Source organism: Echiichthys vipera, assembly GCF_963691815.1.
Source record: "Echiichthys vipera genome assembly, chromosome: 3".
In the NCBI taxonomy this organism is placed as follows: Eukaryota; Metazoa; Chordata; class Actinopteri; order Perciformes; family Trachinidae; genus Echiichthys; species Echiichthys vipera.
Genome location: NC_139828.1, coordinates 25411798 through 25420854, shown reverse-complemented (window position 1 = coordinate 25420854; position 9057 = coordinate 25411798). Strand labels below are relative to the sequence as shown.

General features: G+C 41.8%; 1 protein-coding gene across 1 annotated transcript in view; it reads right to left on the bottom strand.

Moving 5' to 3' along the window:
* Positions 1–1297: 1297 nt before the first annotated feature.
* The window catches only part of prdm5 (PR domain containing 5), a gene marked incomplete at its 5' end in the record, with an annotated part of 34378 nt that continues 26618 nt past the window's right edge, over positions 1298–9057 (bottom strand). Inside the window, 2 exons of the mRNA XM_083911243.1 lie at positions 1298–2495; positions 5599–5703. Coding sequence (XP_083767369.1) covers positions 2331–2495; positions 5599–5703 — 270 coding nt within the window. The 3' untranslated portion in view covers positions 1298–2330. The remainder of the gene's footprint in view (positions 2496–5598; positions 5704–9057) is intronic.

The window sequence follows — 9057 nt, the reverse complement described above, 5'->3', positions numbered from 1 at the left end:
CAAGACACATGGTTTCACAGACAGAGAGAGCAGAGCGATAATCAAAAGCAGAGATATCTCAACACCCAATCTGACCTGTCAGCCCGTTTAGGACACATAAGACATGTGGCAGACCATAATATTCCACGGTTGGAAATCCCTACTACTACTACTACTACTACGGTTTACAAGACGCAATATAAATGCTACTGTATTGGAGAGTGCGTCAGTACGGCCTGAAGGCCTCACCACTAACAAGCAGGGGACGGGCAGCACAATCTCAGCGGGCAGCGAGGGCCTCAGCGAGGACGGGTGACTCCAGCCACGCCCTGCATGTCCACACAGTGCACCGAGCTCCAGAAAGAGAGCAGGTTAACCCGGCCACATGTGACCTGAGAGCCATCGCTAACCACGCTCCTCTGGAAGCCCTACAGAGGCCGATAAGAGCACAGAGACATCATGCTAATTTTTTTGGTTTCCATGCATAAGCAACAGAGCTGAAATGTAACATGAACACTTGTAATTACTTAATTGTTAAACAAACAGCCACACTCAAAGAGGTGAGGACAGACATACTGTAGGAGTTATGTGCTTTTAGGAAGCCAAAACCACACATGGCAAGATTTATTGAGTTTGAACAGCAGCCCGGGTTGACAAACTTCACAGAGCAATGATGAGAAGGACTCGCCGCTTTCCCACTTGACTCCACCGCTCATGAGATTCTCACAGTAAAATCCTGAGATACCAGAGCCTCTGCAGGGGACGGACGTGAGAAAAGAGTCCCCGCATCCACAGAGAGTAACCATCAGAGGCACTCTTTAGAGGGTGGCTTTACAGATCAGGAAAGTGGTGACTGTGGCCTCAGTGGAAAAAAAAGAAGCTTTAATTAGCCCATACTCCCAGCAGACTGCCAACCTAAGAATAGGGGTTAGATTAACAACGCGAACCGAACACTTTTAATCAACTCTCAAAGCGTTTCCTCGCACACACCCCCACCCCAACGTCAACAGTTCACAAACACATAATTAGAACGGGCGGAGGAAATGGGTGTTTGGTAGGTGATGAGGTTTTATACATTTCAAAATACAAAAGTGTGAAGTGACAATTCACAGTCTACAGATGCAGAATAAACAGCTGGGAAGTGTGTATTTATCAAATGAGGAAGCAAATGGACGTGGATATAAAACAGGACAGAAGGCACTTCTTGAAATACATGAAATACTGTATTGAACAATGAGTAACAAAATTAAACACTGTAAGGCGATAACTGGGCCATTCATATGAAAACGTACTCAACAATACATAAGTCAGCCCAAACAGTACTTTCTCAATTTGTCCCTAAGACACTTAGGGATGTAGAAACAGTAATACACTTTCAGCACCAAAAGGCAGGGGAAGAGAGGAACTCATTCATCTTAAATTAAAACAGTTTTAAAGTCGTGTATACCAGATTATACATAAAAAACAGGACTCCGGGTCTTACAGGCAGTTCCAACAAGCCACAGTACAACAAAAAAATGACTTCTTCTCTGAAAGTTTTCTTGGGGCCATTCATTCAACTTTTGAAAAATGAGGGCCCTACCAGATCTGAAAAAGGGAGCATGAAAGACAAAGGATAGTGTGTTTATATTCTCTGGCTATCATGTAAATACACATTTTGACTTGAGAGCTGCTTCTGATTTTGTAACTTCTTAGGAGTACCATTTTCCGAGCTCCTCTTCTCTCCACTCCTGTTCGAGCATCCTGTTTTAATACTTCTATTTTTAAATAATGAATGTAGCAACATGCTTTTGAAGTGGGGCTTAACGGAGTCTAAATATTAAATGTTTGGATGCAAAAGAACGGATGTAAACATGTAGAAAGCATACAGGTAAAACAGTGCGCGTCAAGGTCTTTGGTCACAGGTGTTCTTTGACACATGGCATCTGGCCACAGATGTACAGTAATGAGTTCAGACAGTCGGTCAGTAAATGCTACAGTGGAAGAGGTCAGGCTGTGACAGCATTAACAGTAACACTGGTTAGAAGTCAGAGAGACTACAAGTGAAATGTCGGACATTTCTGTGAGCGGACACAGAGGCTCTGGAGGCAGCTCAAACATTTTTGGTTGGTTCAAAACAATATTTAAACAGTCTGAAAAAAAAATACAAATGTACAGCCTATGTTTCTATTTTCTTTTTTTACGTACCTAAATCGTTTCCATATTCTACATGTATGTATCTTTAATAACAACATCTCTGCTATCTAGCCATCTGTGTATATGTAAAGGCCATACTGGTTGCATGAAGCATGACACTGAACTTTATCCGAGGAATCAGATATCATTCTCAGCCAGTAGTTCCATAATTGGCTCTAGCTCTCCGTCTCCCCGTGGACATTCTCCATGTGTACTTTGAGGTAGTCGTTCCTGGTGAACTTCTTATGGCACAGCTGGCACTCTGCCATGGGCCGGTTAGGGTTGTGTGTAAGCTTGTGCCTGCTGAGCATCTTCTTCAAACTGAATGACAGGTCACACACCTAGAAAAAAATTAGAAAAGATTTTAAAGGTCTCATATTGTAAAAAAAAATCAAATAGCAGGTTTTTTTAAATGATATAGCTGGTCAAGGTGTTATATAAATACTTTAAAAGTATCTAAACGCTGAATCAAAAAGAAATTCACACAGTCCGTATTCAGAAACTGTGTCTTTAAACGAGCCGTCAGTATTTCTGTACAGTTGTGATGTCACAACTATAATTTATATAGGTAGAAAGTGCTTTTACAGTGATGTTACAGTCATTCCCCGGCTGCAATGAAGATACAGAGGCACTGAGAGCACAGATAAGGAGGACCAGGAAACACTGTCCCATCAGAGCAGACTGGGCTTTTTCAGGAGGGAGTCTTAAAGAGACAGGCGCTAAAACAGAGTGTTTCAGACAGAGGGTGAATACAGGTATATTCAGACAGACAGGATGTGGAAAATAATGTGCTTTTTAACATTAAAGTATGAAAACGTGTTCTAGTTGAAACCCCAAATACAAGCACTCATGGAAATGAGCATTCAACTTTCTAACCTCTGGTCTTGTTTGCTTATACTGCAGAGTTCAGGCTTATCACAGGCACAGCCGGAGACACAGAGAATGATTTGCAAATCACGCAGGGTGGACCTTGGTGACAGCTATCGTTTTTTTTCCCTCCAGTAGCGAGAAAGAATGCATGCAACTTAACATCCATCATAAATGACCCATTTTACACTGTACAAATGACTCCATCGTCCTACATCAATCATGATAATCCGCCACTGGCTGCTGTTCAGCTGCAGTTTAACATACTGCTTCAAGAGTCACAGCATGTGTCCTCCTCACTCCATCTGTGGAGAACTTCAGCGCAGCGAATTGCATTCAGAAAATCTGGTTACATCTGTGGCAAAAAATAAAAGGCCTGCAAGATTTGAATGAAATGATTTTGCTTTGAACACAGTCATTGTCAAAAATAAATTGATTCCTGTCGTATAATTACGAGGTCGGTCCATAAATTTCCATTTTCAAACTATTGTTTGGTCCAGAGCGGTTCTTTGTTTATAATCGTACAGTCTATCATTCGTCTTTCAGGTAATTTAGATACTCGTATTGATGTGGTATCATGTTCTGGTGGTACTGTCCAAGTATATTTCAAACAATCTACAAATCTTACCCAATGTCAGTAAAATATTAGAAATGTTATAAAGTGAACCAGTGACAGGAGCTGATGAGAGAGGGGCCTCCACGTCTCATCGTAACCCAGATGTTACTGGATGCTTCTACAACATTTTTAATGCTGTTATGACAGACACCGTGCATAAAGCCCCTCTAGCTTGTCTGGAAAATGTTCCTGGAACTGTGCGATCCCTTTGTCTCACTCAAAATCCACCCCAAAATAAAATCCACATGTTATTTCTATTATCTTTAATAGTTTAGCATAGAATTATTTACATGAGAATGTCTCTACCACAGCTGGGAAAAAGAATCCAGATGAATGTTGGATGTCGCTGGGAGACACTTTCTGCTGATGCTTCACTGACAATGAATAGGATACTGAGTCTGTGGTCTCAAACAACAACTCTCTGCCCATTTTCTGGTTTGGAACTTGAGGCGATGCCTGGGATTAAGTCTTATTAGGGCGTTGAAGCTCAACGAGAATCTGAGAATCCAGAGTGGGGTGATGGCTTAGGAACAATTGTTTTTTGATGTTCTTCAAAGAATTAAGAGATATTTGGATTTCAGAGTTACCATCTAAGATTATTGTCCATGACTGAGCTGTCGAGAACAAAGGTCTTCAAAGTCTGACACTGCGGGACCCCACTCAGACAAAATGGAGACGACTGTGCCTCCCCCATTTAAAAATAGTTTGAGTTCTTTGTCCACAGGTTTTCAACAAAGCAGACATCTGAGCCTTAGTAATGCCAACAGAAGTATTAAGTGTTTGTAAGTCCTAATATTATTCTTTGTCTTACTTCTATTATGGGGGGCCGGGCCCATTTAAAATGTGCCTGTTAGGAACATTTCTGCTTGCAGCTTTCTCGAGAACTGCTTATCAAACAACAACTTCACGCTTTGCGTTTGTTTCCTTGGCTCCAGAACAATACCCCTGCAAAAACATAGCTTTGTCCCCTAGCTATGCTGGAGTATACTTTTGCATTTGCTAACAGCTCATTTGGGACCAGGCTATTTCCAGGAAAAAAAGTGTTGTCTACAATTATAATGTTTCTCTTTCTTTGTGTTCTTGAATGTACTGTAGCGAGCGACAGAGAGCTAACTGTACCCAGCATGCCGTTTGGCAGTGTAACAGTTAGCAGGGGTCCACTCTCAATACACTACACAGAGTGGTACATTACAAACAACTAATAAATATGTCCCGTAGAGTTCGAGAGTTCGCACTCGTCAGCAAAACACCCACCAAGCGTGAAGTTGATTGGCTCAATGGTCGAGAAAATCCAAGAAACCTTCCATCTTAGTAAATCATTTAAGTTTGTATTTTTAAAAACTACAGTTTACCATGTCAGATCAGATTTGACTGTTATGATTTCAAGAAGAAGTAGCTTAAGTACTTTAATTGACCAAGTTGGCGAGAGAGCCAAACCCCTTTGACTTCCTGTTGTTCTAAGAACACCAGTTTTCCCCCTTCACCTCACGCAGCATCAGTTTGAAGTCCGCTGGTCTAGAATAATACAAAAACCATCATCTTAATTCTGATTGAAAGGTATCGCGCATCCCAGAATCTTTCTGCTTCATATTTAACCAGCACATTAAAACTTTGATTCACTTTCATAAAATAGCGATACAACACAGCATTTGGAAAGTTTGTTTCTAACACGGACAACATCTTCTGTCACATGTTCCCTCCCCTTTCTCTCTGAGAATAATTATTACTTCTACAGTGTTATAAGCAGAGGGTAATTTCTCCCTCTGATCCTCTCAATGTGTTTACGTGAGATCAGCCCAGTCGGCCCCTCCAGAGAAGCAAGATCACTATCTGCCTCTAACTGAGCCCCCGTACTCTGGCCTTGTGCCATCACATATACGCGCGGAAAAACACGTGTTGTCTGCTTTCCAGGGAAGACAGTGGTTGGTTTTGAGGTAAAGTAAAGGTGTTTGTATACTCACATCGCATTGAAAAGGTTTCTCTCCTGTGTGTGTCCTCATGTGCTCGTCCAGTCCTCTTTTCTGGCTGAAGGCTTTGTTGCACTCGCTGCATTTATAGGGCTTCTCCTGCCGCGGCACACATACACACTGAATTTAAAGAGGGCACTTGATCCGTCTGTGTGCCGTAGAACAATACTTAAAACAATACTTCCACAGTTTGGTCACATATGGACAAAACCTGGAGGAGGATTCGTGTCCATTATGGCGTACAGCAACGTAATAACACACACATGTGCACGCACACACACACAGAAAAACAAACAGACACGCACAGCACAGTGGAAAACACAAGAAGATGTGGAAATATCCCAGTGAAACACACACACAGACACACGCACACACACACACACACACACACACACACACACACACACACACACACACACACACACACACACACACACACACACACACATACACACACACACACACACACACACGCGCACTGATACCCTCTCCCTTCACACCCCGTGTTCTCCCTGTGAGTATATGAAGATATGAAATGAAAGGTTGTACAGCCCCTGCAGTAGGGAGGAAATGACCGGCATAGGGGCCATCAAAAACACATGGATTCCTCAAAAGAGCAAGGAAAACACGGAACAGAAAATCTCTTTGAACATGTATCAGAGCACTGGCACTCTGGGGCTGTAGAATATCACTCCTCTGTCTCCACACCTCATCAGTTTACCAAAGAACATTTCCTCTGCACCTTTCAGAGGCCTGTCTCAGTGTCAATCAAAGCAGCTATCTCACTGTGGGTGTGTTTTTACAAAAAACTCCAAGTATGTTCAGCGGGGTGGACGGCCTTGAAGTGTTGGTGTGTCCTGCGGTCTGAGGGGAAACAGGGGTGACACCTAAAAGACTTGAGGAGAAGTGAGAAGCGTGGAGATAGCGGGAGCTGGTTCCCAGTGTCACTCTTTAGGAAGTTGTTTTTGACAAGTCTCGCTGTTAGCAAAGGCTCTACCCATTTAAAGCTTAGTTGTCATGGGAACAGGGTGAATGCAGGAAGTAAGGGTCCTGGGAAAGGCGCTATCATGTGGGCGGGGCAAGGAGTGCCCAGTGACACAGGATACAAAAGGAGGTAAAGATCAGGTTCACTGCATGTGCGCGTGTGAGCGGACGCATGCGTGTGAGCAGCTTTAAGTATGCAACTGTTTGTATGCATGTGAATGAACGAAGGGGAGCGATGGAAATAAAGCAGCGAGTGTGTTTGTGTGTGTGAGAAACCCGCCCTGAAGAAACAGACTGTGTGATGATCAAATCTCCACTTAAATCGTCTGCTTTAACAAGGGTCACTTATTTTTCCATAAAGCATGAATGGTTCTTGTATGACAAAGAAAAAAAACTGAGGGGTCAAAGATCAAAGGTCAGGGAACACATGGATGGACTTAGGTGATGTTGTGTACCCAGAATGCATCGCTATGACCCCGGTAACATCGAACATCTGTACCTGGTGACCTTCACTCTTCAGCAGCTGTTTGAGTGCCCTTTGGCATTTGACCTGACCTTTTTCTCTGAATCTGACCACTCTCAGCAAAGAGCACATCTATAAATGCAAAGACAGAGTTTTGTTTATTTGCTCCAAAAGAGTCCGTCACGTTAAATATGTAAGGATTTGTGAAGCAGGTTTAAGGTTTAAGGGTGCAGTTAGAAATCAACTAAGAACACAGAGTCACATTACAGCAATAATCTTGAAGTTTTTTACTTAAATACATGTATACATACATACATCTATTGCCAAATAAAGAAACACAATGGTGATTGAGCTTATGGCCCACTGATGAAAGCTCTTGCATTTGCAGTATTACAAGAGATGTTGTCCAATGACCGATTATCGGCATAGGTGCCGCCAAAAAGAATTTTTATGTATTAACCAAGACACTTTGTTTCACAATAAAAGTGTATTTTAATTTGAAGGCTTCCGACTTCATTATTGTTGATTAGTATTGATGATTAGCATTAGAGGTTGGCTAACATTAGCTAACATTTATGCTGTTTTGCTTTTTAGATTGAACAGATCAATTTGAAACAGCGTGGCTGAAATAGCTTTGTGTGTGCTTCAGTTTGTCAAAGCAGGGTGACGCAGACAATGAGGACTGACATTACATCATGTTAGAGACAAAATTTTAGCAACTGGAGTAAAAAATAAATATTTCAGCTACTCACGCAATTGCATTCAGTGAAGCCTACATAACGCTTGTGATCCTACTGCAGAACTGTGTGTTACATGTACGAGACAAGTTGAACATGATAGTGCGTCTGACGTTGTAAGGTTGAAGATTTTGAACAAAACTATTTTATTCTAAATATTCTAATCAATATAATAAACAGCATATATGCTTTTTAAAGTCATAAAATGAAACAGCCTTCATGGAACTTAAATAGAATGTGCATTTGTAACCTTAAAACACACGGACATCATCAGAGATCAAAACTAAAAAATCTCTTTATAATCAAAATGTCAGCACTTCATATCGCCATCAAACGTGTTTCATTTAAGTTTGTAGATCGAGATGATTTGTGGTATAAACACGCCTCTCATCTGTACATTGACAGAGAGCTACAGCTCTTTCAGCCAAATGACATTTGTTTTGCTCGACAGTGACTTCATCTGGCTCTGCTGTTTGTAACTGTTCAGCCCATATTTCAGAGCGCTGTGAGCAAAGGCAGATCTGGGAACATTAGGAACAAAACATCAGTCAGTTTAATCAGCGGCTCACTACAAAATTATACCTGCCTGTTTCTACTGAGGGATGTCAACCTGAGCAGGAAACATCCATTATCAACACACTGTAACAGCAGAGTGCTTTGCTCTGGACAGCATTAACAGAGGACAAATCTTTAAAATTAACAGTGTTGACAGGCCTTGACTGTCACAGTCATAGCTGTATGGATTGACGATAGAAATCCATGATGAAACACAGATTAAGCTGCATTTATCAAAGGTCCAGATGCTCACAAAGAGCACATGGAAAGGGTTGCTTTATTGGAGAATAGCAATGGGACGAGAAGTGACGCAGGTAAATGAGCGCTGTCCCAACCTAGGAAATGACCTCATGAAGTTCAGTGAGAAACCTACCTTATCCTTCCTCAACCCCGAGCCTCAGCTCACTTAACATTTACATGTTCAGGCCATCAAAACAATGCTTCCATTGACACATAGTTAACAGTTGGAGTCAACTGCTCTCCGTCTCTAAAGCAGTAAAACTGGGGATGTCAATAACAAACAAAATAAAGTGTATGTCATTTTCTCTTGCTTTTTGTGTCAGTAGGCACCTCTAGATGATTCATGAAAGAACCTGCAAATGTGGGAATTACCTCATAATTAAATGGGCAGGGAGTGTCACATATGTTAGACACACAGGAGACGGGACATTTTTACGAGGCAAGGTGTGTGAGAGTTTCTTTATGCACACTCTG